At 39.1% G+C, this 16,612-nt stretch overlaps 1 protein-coding gene across 12 annotated transcripts in view; it reads right to left on the bottom strand.

The window, feature by feature from the left end:
* The window catches only part of CDC42BPB (CDC42 binding protein kinase beta), a 98,465-nt gene that overhangs the window by 39,954 nt on the left and 41,899 nt on the right, over window positions 1-16,612 (bottom strand). For all 12 annotated transcript variants that reach the window (XM_040602391.1, XM_040602390.1, XM_040602393.1 and 9 more), the window contains exons 4-8: window positions 14,186-14,281; window positions 9,563-9,711; window positions 6,147-6,240; window positions 2,827-3,027; window positions 760-1,008 (exon numbers count right to left, since the gene is read on the bottom strand). In XM_040602391.1, coding sequence (XP_040458325.1) covers window positions 760-1,008; window positions 2,827-3,027; window positions 6,147-6,240; window positions 9,563-9,711; window positions 14,186-14,281 — 789 coding nt within the window. The remainder of the gene's footprint in view (window positions 1-759; window positions 1,009-2,826; window positions 3,028-6,146; window positions 6,241-9,562; window positions 9,712-14,185; window positions 14,282-16,612) is intronic.

Below are 16,612 nucleotides of genomic sequence, written 5' to 3'. Positions count from 1 at the left end.
CTCTTGAACCAGCACTTGAAGGGCAGCATTTCAACAAGTTCAAGGCACAATGCAATCAGTAAAAGAAAATGTGAAATTTCAATTCCCTAATTTAAGTGACCTGACACCAAAATGCCCACTGTTTTCATATGCTAGTTACTGTTAGATATGTAATCAAAAAATGTGCCCAAAGGTCTTCATTTCTTGGAATAAAAGCTGATGAACAAATTACCACAAAAGCCCTCTGCTTCTCCTGACCCGAGTCTGTAAAATACTACACAACAGAAACAGAGGAAGGGAACACCAATGTCCCCACTCCAAAACCGCAACCTCCCGGTTCTTAAGTCAGTGGAGAAGTACCAGTGTGAGCTCTCTCACCTGGACAGCTGTGACTACAAGCTGCATGGGGAATATATGTGTATTTCTAAAGACAGATATTTTTTTTTTTCATCACTGAAAAGGAATCAATCCAAATACTAGCTCCTTGCAAAGGTAAACTAAAAGGGCAATTACTTTTTTTTTCCCCCACCTAAATACGTTTTAACTTTGACTGACCATGTAACAATAGTCCGTTTTGGCAACTGCTACCATTTAGAAAAGCAGCTCACAATTTCTGACAACGCAAAATGTCAAAGGGATGAAAAACTTGATTTTTTCACATTCAAAATTACTTATTTTTCATCTATTACATTACTTGTTTTGAAATAAGTTCTCACTACTACCTCACAGTGCAGCAAGGTTGCACACTTGCATTAGTAATATTTAAAAACAAAGACTCACTGGATTTCTTAATACATCATCATCTACATCAAAGTTTGAGGTGTCAGAAGGACTGCTAACATCTGGAATGTAAGGTGCTTCTAGGTTTCGGATGTTATCCCAATTAAGTCCTTCAAAAAATGCATGAGACTTAAAATCCTCTATTCCATTCTGTCCCAGTCTACGCTCCCTGCTGCAGATAAGTCGCTGAATAAGATCTTTTGCTTCTTCAGATACATCTGTAACATGGGATGGAAACTGAAATCGTTCCTAGAAAACAAAACAAATAGAGAAATTTTTAGAGAAGGAATCTATTACATTCAACAGTAGTTTCAAAAAGAACATGCTAAATTACACCAATGAAACTGTTAATTAATAGTAAAACGCTGTTCTTCTAATTCCAGCAAGCAGTGGTAGAGCATAATGCAAAACATTCGGTGACAGACTTTTTGTCTTAAAATGGATTTTGAGGACAAGTAATCATTTCTCAATTTCTATAATACAGATCTGTTCAAAACTAACTGCAATTACAGTAACTATTTGAAAAAGCAGACTTTTTTTTTTATGACATACAGGAATTTTGACACACTACGATATATTAAAGATCATACAATAAAGGCAGATTCTCACTGGTATTCTTTGTCACAGATCCACTATCTCCTGAAGATGTACTCCTTGAGATTTTATGATTTCAACTCTTCAAACTCCATGATGGTAGTCAATTCTTTACAAAATGTTGTTCTATTTAAGGATGTATTCTTCTAATTTATAGGTTAAATAACTGTTTTTCTCACCCAAATCTAATCTACATTTAGCAAAGACTTACATTATCATAAACAAAAAAACGATCTAAAAATTGTACTTACCACTAACATTTGAAATTACTCTAGATAAAAACTGGGAAAAACTTTTCTGTATTTTAGCTTGCTACTACTACCACTGTATAGTCAGGAAGAGCTTTTTGGTTTGGTTTTTTTTTTCCCAATAAAGGACAACAGCATGTATGTACCTTTTGTAATACAACTTCTCGAATTTAAAATGAGATTAGGGACCAAACCAGCATAACTGAAATTAAACTTTAAGCTTCTGTTGAAAAACATACAATCGTATTGATTGTGTATCCAAGTAAGATTAAAATATTAAGTCTGCAGGATAACAGCTTCAAAATTCTTCCCAAATAAGTTTAAGAGCCAGATAGCCAGAGTTTACGCTGGTTACATTTGCAACCAGTTAGCTCACTGAAGAAATTAAAGCAAGAGAGAGATTAATATTCATCACAACAAGGGTGTCAGCTCTGGCAAGGATTTCACGTCTTGTCCATCACTGCTTCACTGCGAGAGCACAGCATTGAAAACACCAGTAAACTGCACTCATTCTGGGGAAAAGAAAATGCAACAATACACCCTATGCAACAGCTTCTGGCTGCTTGGGATGAGTATGCACATAAACACATCCTCTTAATATAGCTCTTGAAAGGACACCATGAACTAGTTTAGTTTACTCTTCTTCTCCAATGTTCACAATGCACAAAATGCACTGAGAAATTCCAACACTTCTCTGCCACTTTGACCCTGGACAAACCCCCGACCTCATGTCCTTCATGCAGCTCAGCTTCATGCTCTTCTACCACTTCCACTCTGGGCAGCTCCCCCCGACTCATGTTCTTCATGCAGCTCATGTCTACACTGGTTGACTTGCCTGTTCCCTTTTTTGTACTCAGTATGACAGAAAATGTGCACAGCTGTGTAAATAATGCATTACTTCATTTCTCTTGCACAGTCCAGAGGAAACTTTCAATGCGCCTAACACAAGATTTGGCTTTAATTTCTATTTTGTGATGAGTACTTAGATTTTCCAACAAGAACATTAGCATTTAAAGAGAAATTCCAATATGACAAAGGATTAAATTTCTGCAGTTCAGAGAGACAAACGTTCCTAAAACCTGAACCAACAAACCTACACGATATGGTCCTATAACATCATCAAAAAGCAAAGAACTACTATCACTTCAATATCTTTAAGTGATAACAGTTTCTCTGTAAACATTATGAACTCGGTGAATACATAGAGATTTAATATAGCTCTTACTTCATGATTCATAATCTTTCCATAGGTTTCCACTAATGACTCTGCATAAAAGGGTGTTTCACCATACAGCATTTCATACATGCAGACACCCAATGACCACCAGTCACATTCAGGCCCGTATTTTCCCATTCCATCTTCCATTGCTTGCAGTATCTCCGGGGAGATGTAGTCAGGTGTACCCACGGCTACAGATGACTGTACCTTAAAAATAAGGCAAATACAATTCTCATAAATTTTATAGTTCTCTCAGCAACTTTCTCACTCACACACTAGTATTTCTGCCCAGGACACATGATTTTGGAGAAGTTATAAAAGCACAGCAACAAAATAAATATTACGAAAGTATCAAAGACTTCAAAGATTAAGTTTCAGTCTACTTCTACATAAAATTGGTTAATATATTTTATTAGGAACACAGTAGAAACCCAAAATAATCACAGCTATTGTGAAAGCAGAAAGACAAGAGGAGAGTATGTTTTGCCTTTGTGTCAGTTTGTATTTTAAAACTGCAATTGGCTGCCAGAAATTGAAATGAAAATTTAGTAAATACTGAGTTCAAGTCCTATGCCCCAATTTTACAGTTTCATTTGAAGATCACAAAACGAAGTCCTTGGGCAAACAGTCCCCCTATTTTTATTATGTCAGAAAGTGGTTTAACGCTTATTGCATAATGTGCAATTGGATTCAATACAGGGATAAGGTGGGGAATTGCACTGTGGCCAAGTATTATGGAAACCCTGACCATCAGGGCAGTGGCAGAGCAACTCTAATCTCTAGGAATATGTTCTCAGGCTTCACACAGAGTTCTAATGGCTCCTTCCAATTTATTTTGCACTTTAATATGTTAAATCCGTGGCAGGCATTTTATGATTACAGAAAGTCAGCAAGACCTGAGTTTATGCCAAAAACGGTGAACAATGTTTCATGCCATATGTTGGCAGGACTGACACCCATGCAAGCACCCTAAACTAGACAAACCAAAAAATGTCACGAGTGATTTAGCTTTTAGGGGTGTATTCAATCTGGTGCACAAGATGCCCAGTTACCACAATGTTGCTGTTCTATTTGTAAAAAGCATATAAACCAAATTGCTTACTAATTGTAGAATCACTGAATCATTTAGGTTGGAAAAGACCTTTAAGATCATCAAGTCCAACCATTAACCCAGCACTGCCAAGCCCACCACTAAACCATGTCCCTACACACCTTTTCCACACCTCCAGGGATGGAGACTCAACCACTTCCCGGAGCAGCATGTTCCAGTGCTTGACAACCCTTTTGGTGAAGTAACTCTTCCTAATAACCAGTATAAACCTCCCGCGGCACATCTCATCCTATCGCTTGTTATCTGGGAGAAGAGACCAACACCCACCTGCCTACAACCTCCTTTCAGGCAGCTGCAGAGAGCAAGAAGGTCCCCTAAGCCCCCTCTTCTCCAGGCTAAACAACCCCAGTTCCCCCACCTGCGCCTCATAAGACCGGTGCTCCAGACCCTTCCCCAGCCCCGTTGCCCTTCCCTGGACGCGCTCCAGCCCCCCCGGGTCTTTCCTGCGGCCAGGGGCCAAACTGGACACAGGATTCCAGGTGCGGCCTCACCGGTGCCGAGTGCAGGGGGACGGTCACTGCCCCGGCCCCGCTGGCCACACTGTGTCTGACACAAGCCAGGACGCTGTTGGCCACCTTGGCCACCTGGGCACGGTGCTGGCTCATGTCCAGCCATCACCCAGCACCCTGAGGCCCCTTTCCACCGGGCAGCTTCCCAGCCTCTGCCCCAGCCCGCGGCGCTGCCTGGGGCTGGTGTGACCCTGCAGGACCCGCACGGAGCCGGGTGGAACCTCCTACAACTGGCCTTGGCCCGTGGATCCAGCCTGTCCCCATCCCCCTGCAGAGCCTCCTGCCCTCCAGCGGGGCAGCGCTCCTGCCCAGCCCGGTGGCCTCTGCAAACCGACTGAGGCTGCGCTCCATCCCCTCGGCCGCATCGTCGATAAAGAATCAAACAGGACTGGCCCCAGCGCTGAGCCCTGGGGAACACCACGTGTGACCGGCCGCCAGCGGGATGTAACTCCACGCACCGCCGCGCTCTGGGCTGGGCCAGCCAGCCAGCTTTTCACCCAGCCAGCCTGCGCCCAGCCAAGCCCTCAGCAGCCACTTTCTCCAGCAGAACGCTGTGGGAAACGGCGTCAAAGGCTTTACTAAGGTCTGCGTAGACAACATCCACAGCCTTTCCCTCATCCACTAAGCGCATCACCTTGTCACAGGAGATCAGGTCAATCAAGCATGACCTGACCTTCGTAAACGTGTGCTGGCCGGGCACGCTCATCTGGCTGTCCTGTATGTGCTGCGTGATGGCACTCAGGATGATCTGCTCCACAACCTCCCCTGGCACCGAGGTCAGGCTGACAGGCCTGTAGTTCCCCAGATCCTCCTTCCTGCCCTTCTCGTAGACAGTGTCACATTTGCTAACCTCTGTTCACAAGCAACTGGGACCTCCCGGGTTAGCCAGGACTGCTGATAAATGATGGAAAGCCGCTCGGTGAGCACTCCCACCCGCTCCCTCAGCACCCTTGGGTGGATCCCATCTGGCCCCATAGGCTTATGTGTGTCTAAGTGGTGTAGCAGGTCACTAACCACTTCCCCTGGGATTATGGGGGCTTCATTCTGCTCCCTGTCCCTGTTTTCCAGCTCAGGGGGCTGGGTACCAGGAGAACAACTGGTCTTACCATTTAAGACTAAGGTAAAGGCAGCACTAAGCATGTCAGCCTTTGCCTCACCCTTTGTCACTATGTTTCCCCCCACATCCAATACAGGATGGTGATTCTCCTTAGCCCTCCTTTTGTTGCTAATGCATTTATTCATAGAAACTTTTTTCATTGTCTTTTACAGCAGTAGTCAGATAAATTTCTAGCTGGGCATAGTTAGGCCTCCATTTTGAATGACTTATACTTCAAGCCTGTCACGGCTTCTAGGTTCCTGGTCACCTGTGATTCCAAGACATAAATAATGTCAAATTTCTATTTTTTAACAAAGGGTCTTTGGACAGTTCACAAAAATCCCATGAGGACTCAAATGGCCAGCAGGAGAAAAGATGAAGGACAGAAATACATAGCAAAGGATAATAATAAAACAAGAGGATGAAGATGTCAAAAATGTTTTTATAAGTATGTGGAGTTGTACTCTTCCCTCAATTTTTAACAGGTCAATAAGCTTACAATCCATCACCTCCCTCATGTACACTGGCAATGTCTGATAGCTTTAGGACCAGCAGCTCACTTAAAAGGTCCCACTACCAACATCCCAGTTAAATTTTGCTTCATACATACTGTGCCATCTTCACTCATTTTCAGACAGGACCCAAAATCTGCCAGTCGTATGTGGCCGTTCACATCCAAGAGAACATTATCAGGCTTTATGTCCCTGTTATAAGAGAAAGTGAAAAGATTTGACTGTATACATCATTGGCTCTGTTTGTAAAGATTAATCTTGCACAGAACAGGAAAGAATTTTATGTTTGATACCCACTGATGCATACTCTTTTTATTGCACTACTTACAGCCCCCTCCTCCTCCTGCCTAAAACTTTGCCCACAAAATTGAAGCCTTGGATTACATCAGATTTTCAATCTCATCAAAGTTGAACTCTGAACAGTCAAACAACCAAGCAGAACAATCACTGTGAGTCATGCCAACTGTAACAGATAGGCAGTTCACTTCAACATAATTTCAAGATTATATGCACCACAATATACTGCTTAAAGGGAAGAAAGATAAAAGAGGAAAGGCAATCTTTTAATCTCATGGTTTATGCCAAGATTTGTAACTAACTTCTTACTTCTTATCTAGGAAGTTTTTTTCCTGCTTCTCTAAATTTTATCCAGCATTGCTTTTGGCCAGTAATTTTCATTTGCTATTCAAGACTTTCTACACACTACTGCACAGCACATTTGCTTTTTTATGAATACCTGAAGACCCTTGCATCCTGTGTACATGCAGCAGTTACTCTAATAAGCCACTGAATTCCTCCAGCTCTGGGATTAAGGCAATGCCATTTCAACAGGATGCAGTAACATTAGAAAGCTTCCAATATCAAACTGTGTCTTTCCTGTTTTTATATATATATTAGCAGGGTATAAAATGATACATAGAATTTTAAGGCTACTAAATGACAGGGAACTAAAACTCCCATTTCATTCTAGCTCATTACTTTATATTCCTTTTTGATATCAGGAAGGTAGCCAAAAAGGATTTACTGAAAAGCATGTTAGCTGAATTTAGTCAACCAATTAACCACATTTTATTTCATCACTTTGTACTAAAATTCACACAAAGTATTAGTAAAAGATCAATCCTTCAGATAACTTAAGACAGTCCTGATACATACTATGCTCTTTTGTTTTTTTAAAATTAATAGCCTCAAAATATCCCAATTGATTTTTAAGAGCACCTGGCCAATATGTTTGGGAGGCGGCAAGAAAGGAAGAGAGAAGAGCAAGTGCAGAAAGCAAAACAGCAAAACCAGCTCAGTTATCCACCAATTCCACAGGCAAAAAAAAAACCATCCATGTCTTCCAAGGTAACATATACCAGTCTCCTTCCCTTTCTTTAGCCAACACTATCCAGGATCAGCTCCCAACAGCCTAGCATATCATCATGCCTTTTTAGAATAGTTATCTAAGCTAGCCAAAAAAGATAACCAAACCTATAAAATGGTCATCTTGTGTTACTTAGGGGTTTTTTTAGATTTCATATTTATTCAAATAATACTACCTATTAGTACTAAATAAAACCGCATGTGCTTTACCTTAGATCCACCAGTCCTGTCGCACTGTAAAACAATGTGGTTTTTTTTTTTTCAAATGGGAAGATCCAAATGCCACTACATGTGCCCAAAAACTTAAAAATTGTACAACGGCTTCGGATTAATTTTTGAGGAAGAGAGCAGAATTACTAGGAACAAGGAAAAAAATGTGCTCTGATACACCTTGCTACATAGATGTGGAAGCTGACAAGGTCTGATATTTAAGGTGCTGAATTCCACTTTCACACTTGAGGAAACTTACGAGAAAAACCATGATAGGTTTAACAAAGGGTCCTCATGTGTAAAAATCCTGCCAATCTGATAAATCTTTTCCAACACAAACTTGAATTAACACTTTTTAACCAAGGGCTAATGCTTTGAAATTAATAACTGAAACTTTACTAATACTGGTGCTCATTAGCAGTATTAAGACAAAATAGTAAATGCTAATCTATGCCTGTCAACATAAATTAAATGCATACTTAGTCGTTATAATAAAGAAAACTATGCACTAACCCAGAAAATCAAACCATCTCGCTATGTTTTCCCGATAAATTCATTCATCATTTTCTGTTGTTAAATTCATTCCATACATTTCAGTTCCAGATATTGTCAACACTTTCTTACAGTCCCATAACCACAAGCCAAGCTCAGCAGGTGCAGAGGACTATTAAAACTTATATAAAACTATAAACCAGTTTGGTTGGTTGGTTTTTAAAGAACACTGCTCACTGGGCCTTCCGAAGCATAAGCCAATCCCATCCAACACATCTGCATGCAAAGCAGAAAAGCAGAGATCTCGCTTGCCTAAGGGAACACTGCTTCTGTTCAGAAAAGCTTAATGCCTCGTCTCTGAGCTCCACTGTTTCCTATCTACAGCTAACAGGTCATATAAGCCTTTAAAGGGTCCTTGAAATCCTCTCCAGAGCAATCATGCTTCCTCCTAATCAATTCCAGTTGCCAAGCACTAATTTCTTGGGCATTCATACATCTCCTATTCAAAGCATATGTTTTGGCCTCAAAGCCATTCATTCCTTCTGCCACCAACAGACATTCATTCAGCCCCATTCAAAGACGTAGCTGGTCAGTTAGTCAGGCCACCTTCCCGAGAAATGGGTGCAATGGTGCCTCTAGTGAACTCTGAGTCCAGAACATTTTAAAATCCCCACACACTGTCCATGTTTACTCACAGGTGTATTACAGAGTTTATCTTTGATCTTTTAAGGTTTTGAAACAGCTATCAAAGTCCAAACAGAAGAGTTCAAAGCATTATAGTTTGAGATTTCTGTGTCTTTTAAACATTAATTGTAAATAAAAATCCAAGAGGAAGCCAAAAAATGAGCATATAAAGTGTACTCTACCTTCCTGACCCGCTTCCTCTGACAGACAACAAGGAATATTATATACTTTTAACCACTTACTACAGAACACAACCTAAGTTAACATGATGGTAGGCACTGATCCGGAATACACATCCTTGTGCAGAAACAATTAAACTGGCACATGCCTACTCATTCCAAAAACGGTTTGAGGATGATCTGAGGTAAACAGATGCACTGATGTTATCATGGGCTTACTGTGCGTAAATTTTGCAGAATGCCTAAACATTTGCAGAGAATTCAAACTACTTTAAACTTCTACACTGGCTTGGACAAAGGCAGATAAATATTCATTAAATGAATTGGGAATAAGTCAAGAAGCATGATTAAAAATAAAAGCTTTAGTAAAAAGTTAGATAAAGGTCACTGCTTCTAATACCAATACATCAAAATTTGCTATTTAAATGTAATAGCTTATACAGCTATTATACAGTATATAATAAGCAAGTACTCACAGTAGTTTGCCTGTGGCTACAGTGCCCATTTGTATACGTAGCAATACCTTTAGGATTAACTTAATATAACTGTACATATATTTTTTGCCAAGTGAGACAGTATTTTACCTGTGCACATAATGCAGCTCATGTATGGAATGTATAGCAAGCACCATTTCACCAATGTAGAACCTAGCCATATCTTCAGGAAGCTTGTCTTCAAACTTACTGAGAAGTGTCAGTAAATCACCACCAACATAGTAGTCCATCACTAGATACTGAAAAGGGAAAAATAAAGCAGTCAAGTACAGAAACACAGCTGGTAAAAAAAAGAAAAAAATAGAGTTCATTAGGCAATCCCTGAAAAAAAACTTTCACTGATTTTTTTTTCCCTGTGCCTGGGGAAACCAGTCAAAATTTGTAATCTTTTTAATTACTTTTATTTGCTTATTTAGTGTAAAAAGGTATCATATTCCTTTAATACACAGGAAGGATGACACATCAGTATTCAGTTCTTATAATAAATAAAAAAAAAACCCAAGACACGGCAGCAACAAACAAGTAAATCAGTGTGAGTTTATTTCTGTTTTATCTACAGTGTCACACAAAGAAAATGCTCTAGTATCACCAAAATTAATGGAGGTTATCAACCCTTAAACAGGGCATTTCCAGATGATGCAGGAAGAAAAAAACAATAGTTAAAAAGAATACTTAATGCAATCTAGTCCAAAATATATCTTTTATTACTACTTTTACTTTTGGCGCCATTTTAATACTACTAGTTGTTCCAAAAGTAGGACTCATCATATCAACATCTTCAAATACTCATCTTGGCACATGCCACATCATAGATGCATAACATAGCTGGCAGGACCTTGATGACACTATAGATTAGGGATGCCCATGACAAGCTAGAAGCACTGTCAAGCCAAAGGCACTACAGTGGGAAATCTAAAAATCAAACATTAATGCCCTTTTGAATATATTTCAATGAAAAAGTAAACAGCCTCCTAGGCCCATCAGCCATTATTCTATCCACGGAAAGGACCAGCACAGACAGGGTAATGTGAAAGAAAACAACTCTGACTTGCTATTTGTTTCTCATACCACATAAAAATAACTACGGTTTTAGTTATTTCCTAGCAGTATCTACCTAAATACAGACAACAAATATTCAAGTATAATGACTTTATCCAGTACTACCAGTCCTGAGCAATTTTGTTCGCTGCTTCCCAAAATGATTTGATACCTGGTTTTAGGAATAACTTTACTTATTCTGGAATTAACTTTTCAAAGCAGTCATCTTATCTTTCTCCTCAAGGTAAAGTTACCTACAATCCACTGTCCCTGCCACAGATTTATCTTCCACAAGGGAAGCAAATTAAAGAAGATAGGAACCCAAAAGAATATAAAGTGCAATATTAACCATTCCCTCACTCTCTATTGGCTTAGAAGACTGACTCCAAAAGGCATAGGTTTTGATATTTTTCTCCATCTTATTCAAAACATAGCTTAACCTGACAGGAACATTTCACCACTTATGTTGAAATTAATCAGCCCATATTGCGCAACCATCAAGGAATTTTAAACATGTGTTGTAACACTGTACACATGTAACAATTATGTTTGAAAACAAAAGGCTACAGATAGGAAGCACCAATCTTTTAAAAGGGATACTGTATTAAAAGTATTCTATCACACATTCAAGGCTAACAGAGTTTCTAGAGCCTTCTGTGGGAGCTAAAAGTATCCTGCCTAAAAGACAAGGTAACACACTTTCCTCAGCTCCCACAGCATTCATTAATCAGCAAGAACTCAGCTGACTCATGAAATGAGGCACTTGGATCAGAAGAAGATGATGAAGCCTCTTCTGTAAGAAAGTCAAATTTTACTCATCTCCCAATTCACAACGATCTTCTTGCCAGGAGGCACTTCTCCCTTCACATGGGGTTAAAATAAAGGCTATTCTGATGCTGAAATCTGAGGTATCACATTTCTTCCAAGGAAGTGACTACATCAAACACAGGGAGAGTAGTTGGAAATCAAAGGAAAAAAAAAGACATCAAAATACTCTCTCATGAATACTCAGAAGCCTTTAAAAGGTTGTCAGCAGGCAAACACACATAAGCCTTTCTATGTGAATGAGACTGGAAAATAAAGTTTGTCTGTTAAGTCACAAAAAGACTAACAGATCTGAATCTGGAAGAACTTCAGGTACCATGTATGTTTCTAATATTCATGGACTATGTTTTACCTATACCATACGGGCTTCAGCGAAAATCACCAAAGGCTTACTTAACCTATCTTGACTCAAGTCGTCTCTATGAAAGCTTTCTAAAACCCACACTAACATTTCCATGTAATGTCATTTAAGAACTGACTGTTTAGAAAACACTACCACGTGGTGTATTTGCCTCTAAAATATTTTAAAACTACAGGAGCAGAATCAGAAAATCAATTCCAGAACAGAATTTTTGTAGAATTTTGTGTTTCTTGCTTATATTTAAGTTCTGCATCATCACATGTTCTACTGATATTAAATAAAGGAAATAAAACGCCAATTACTTTTAAACCCAAATTACTTCTAGAGTCTCCAAGGGCAGCTACTACTTTTCTACCTTAACATCTTACCTTCTCATTATTTATCTCATTCTGAACCCTTTATCATGCAGCCAGAGGAGGATGGCAAAGCCCTAGGTGTTGGAAAGACACCAAGGTTCTCTTTCTGCTTTGGGATTAGCTTATATGGTTTTGCATTTTAAAAAAATCACTAATTTGGATGCACAAATATCACTAGGAGCAGATACCAGAACCTACAGCTTTCTTTTTCAGAGGACCAATGTCCACTCCAGGCTGGAGAACCAGGCTCTCTTGTCTGTTCTTGTTTTGTTCTCAGCTTTGCATTCCCACTCTACAACGATCAGGGATGAACAGCACAGCTAAAATGTAAACCAATCTGCCCAGGTTCTAACACGGTAGCACTCTCTCAAGATGTGATAAAACATGGCTATAAACTTCTTCAAGCTGAGCACAGAACTGAAGAGAGATCTTTTAGCCTCTGGACAAGTAAACCACTAAGATAGTATGGAAGAGAACCTTCTGCTCTGTTTTTTGGATGAAAATCACACTGAAAGGTGTTTCACTTTTTCTTCAAGCATCATTTACAATAGAGTGACTGAGATGCAGATACACTCCATCTGTGAGCACCAGACACAAGATGGATGCTGAGTAACAGACCAAATTGGAAGGCAGCATCTTAGCACATGCAGAACTAGATCTCAGGCATGCTGGGAATCTGCTGACTTTGCCTGCCAGGCAGAGTTGTTGCTTTCTTAGATACTGGATCTCAAATTAGATGCTAGATGTCTAAATTCTGCTGTCAAGTGAAACTTCAACATCTAAATGTCTTCGGGAACTTCAGGAAAAGGAATGTATTATATTGCCACAGCTTGCTTGGAACAGATTTGCGTAAGATGGTATCAACACCACTATAGCCCTCTCTGTACTGTCATTACTACTGCTTGCTACCTTGCACAGCTAACAATTTTTTGTTAGGTATCTGCACTCTTACAAGCTACTTGGAAATACGTTACAGGATCTTAGGTTATTTATATGCAAGTCTGAAGGCTCTTTGGTTCTGAGGGGATTTGCAATTACGAGCTATCTTCATGAGGCAGTGCCACAGATAACTAAAATTTGAGAGGTTGAAAATCTGGATTTATCACAATGAATTCAATGGACATAAATGAGGGTCTAAGACCTGACTACTTATTTGCTTGTGATGTGCTTGTTACTCTGAAAATACTTTTAACATGACGGTCAAAATGATTTGTTTTGTTTCAGCACTTGTGAAAATGTTTGAGTATTTTCTGTTTCATATGCCTAGTTCTTGAACTCATTGGCAGCCTTTTATCGATACCTTTTTATTATTATTTATAATCATGAGTTGCTTCTGCAGTACTATCTAAAAAGGTTAAGAAGGTGAAAACTTTCACATTACAACTATGTCAGTGAAAGAAATAGCAGGTTTGCAAACCCAGCCTCAAGCAGCCACACAGAAGCTCTATGGTTTAGTATAACTGCAATATGTTGGGGCTTTACTGACTTTGCTCCTGACCACTCTCTCTCGACTCCCATGACTAAGGTAAACATAGCTTATATGTTATAGCTCTAGTAACCCATCATTAAAAAAAGTAATATGAATAATGACTTTCTTTATAAACAGTTGCTGAAGTCTCTCAAACTACTGAGATGACCAAACTGCTACTTTAAAAACTTATTTTATTTAAATATTTTTAAGAAATAGGCTGTTTTTTTCTTCAGGCTTTTAAAACACCAGTATAATCAGTTTTATAAATAGAGTTTTAAATTACTTTCGCCATTTTTAAACAAAATCTTGCTTCAAAAGACATTCTGAAAGTATAAAATAAAACTAAAATACTTCGTACTCTGACAGAGTTAATACCTCTCGAATTATTTAGTCACAGCATTATCCAATATTTTATGCAAGGTAGATTAGTTAATTTAAGGTGCTTAACTAAACCTCTGTATGCTATAGTACTACATGACTTTCTCAGTCTCCTGGAGTTAGTCAGTCCCTTTCAAGTTTTTCTTCAAGGAGAAAACAGGAGTGTTGAAACACCACTGCAAGGCATGAGGTGGACTGATTTATTGCACTAATATCCTTAAATGTACTAAAAATAAAGTTCTTTCATAACCGAAAGCTTTTATTTGCTGATGAATCAAACATACCAAATAGTTCTCATCTTGAAAGGCATAGTGCAATGTAGTAATCCACTGACAATCTCCATTCACCAAGACATTTCTCTCCTCTCGGAAGCAAGCTGTCTAAAGGAAGAGAGAGGAAAAAGCCATTGTCAACATCAACAAGTAGTTTTCACAGGATGAATATATATGGATGTTTTATGGGATTATTTAAAATTACTGAACAGAGGTCTCTGTTCATTGGAATTCAGTCTGCACAAGTGACAAGCCAGGGAATCTCTGCAGGCTCGTAGTCAGGCATTCAGTCACGCTAATCCTGACTGCGACCTTAAAAAAACAAAACCCCCAAAAACAATCGACACACAACACACACATCCCCAAAATGCCCACAAACCAACACCGAATCTTTGTTTCATAATGTATTTTTAAAAGCCAGAAAAATGACAACTTCTCACTGCAATCTGTAGCAGAAAGAACATGGCTTTAGGAAAGTAAGCCTGGTTCTTCTGAAAAAAATCTTTGTGAAAAGAGAGTTTCATATATACTTTTCTTCCATTACAGTTCCAGTTCCAGACACTGCCAACACACTATAGGAAATAAGAGATTTTACTATTACTGTCTTATCTTTGACAAGCATAATACATTTTCATTTTCAGTCTTTCCTCTACTTCAAATAGCACACTGCAACACTTCAGAGAAGCAAGCTCTGTGTAACAGGTTTTCTCAGCATCTTTACATAAAACCAACTTTCATAAACTTCAAGTGAGTCATCCTTAATGAAAATATATTAACGTTTTCATTGGATCAGAACCATCAAGATGCGGATCTGACGACTCTTCCACTACTCTCAATTCAGAGAGCCATTGCTAGGATATTCAGTAGCTGCAGATTCAAGTGTTTGGGTTCCAGACACTGATGGACTTTATTTTTCTTTTTTGTCATTGCCACTTGTCCAGATGTCTTAGAAAATGTACTACGGAAGGCACATGCCCAGGAAGCCCAATCCTTACCATATACTTATCTTACAAAGGTATCTCAACCATTTTTCCCCACCAAGGAAGCAAAAGCCAATTTACATTCCTACTGAAGGCAACCGTACTGTAGCCACATTGTGAAGTTAGTAATTATTGGTGCAGAGAGATGTCAATTGTAACTAAACGTTAACTGACAGTGGTTTAACGGTTTATGAATGCAAGGCCAAAGTATCACTCTACAAACAGTTTGGCAGCAACAGCAGCTCTAAGTAATCCTACTCCCTGCCCTCAGCACCAGAGCACAGCACTTCTCAGTTCTTCTGGCACCACAATGTGAGCAGGCTGCCAACACAGAAAACTAGTTTGTTTATTTTCAAAGACATCAGTTCCTTGATCCAGTTCACTGTGCAACCTCAAATAGCCAGGGAATGTTATGAACACTTCAAAAACCAGTAATGCTGCTGAACACTTTGCATCATGAATTCAAAGTATAAAACACTCTTTCTCTGCTTACACTAGCTTAAAAGGCCTTGAGACGTGCCTTGAAAAAGCATGACAGGCTACCTAACCAGCCAGTCAGGACTTATTTGGAACTGTCAACAGTAATATACTAATGACTATGTATTTTGCTGTCAGAACAACGAATACAAATGGTCCACCTTATCAACATAAATGCCATATCTACTTTTGCTTGCAACCCATTTAAGGATGTCAGCTGATATTCACTGATCTTTCCTGTATTTTAGCAGCTTCTCACCGTATTTTTTTTTCTTGCAGCTAGTACACAAATGAGTAGCGTTTAGATAATTTTTTACATTTACATTTATTAAGTCATACAAAACAAACATAACCCAGTATGTTCTGCTTAGACCAGTCATACAGCGGATAATGAAATACCTGAAGTCTGCTCTTCAGTGGAACTGCCCACTTAAGAGGCTACTGTATCTTCGCAGGCTTCAATTTAAAAACTAACAAGTTTTAACACATCTGGGAAATTTTAACACCCAGATGTTTTATGAACTTGGTATGCAGGTTATAAAGTCTTGCTTATCCGGAAAAGCCAAATCAAGCGAGCAAACCGATCAGGAAAAGACAAAGAGGCACAGCAGCAAAACCAGTTCTTTTATTATCCTTTGCAGATGAGGAAAATCAGCAGAAAGAGATCTTAGCTGGACTGTTACTTGTCTTACGTGTGTATTGCGAAAACTATTGCTCATTATACATCTTTCTTGGTGGATAACCCTTTTCTGTCTCTTGCCCGCCTGCGAGGGTAAGAGGAGTTAGTCGCGTAACTTGAAGACAACTTGTAAACAGCTGTCTTCTCAGGACATCTGTACATGTAAAAGTTTCAGCTATTTAAGTAAATAATTTAATTAAGTCACTTTAAAAATGACCGAAGGAAGCCAGCATAGCTGTATTTCCATTAGAGTTTGGGAGCTCCCTACAAGCATTTGGGTTTAAAACAATTCTATACTGACCA

The sequence above is a fragment of the Falco naumanni genome, chromosome 7, assembly GCF_017639655.2.
Source record: "Falco naumanni isolate bFalNau1 chromosome 7, bFalNau1.pat, whole genome shotgun sequence".
NCBI classification, from domain to species: domain Eukaryota; kingdom Metazoa; phylum Chordata; class Aves; order Falconiformes; family Falconidae; genus Falco; species Falco naumanni.
This window is presented reverse-complemented; position numbering and strand designations above follow the sequence as displayed.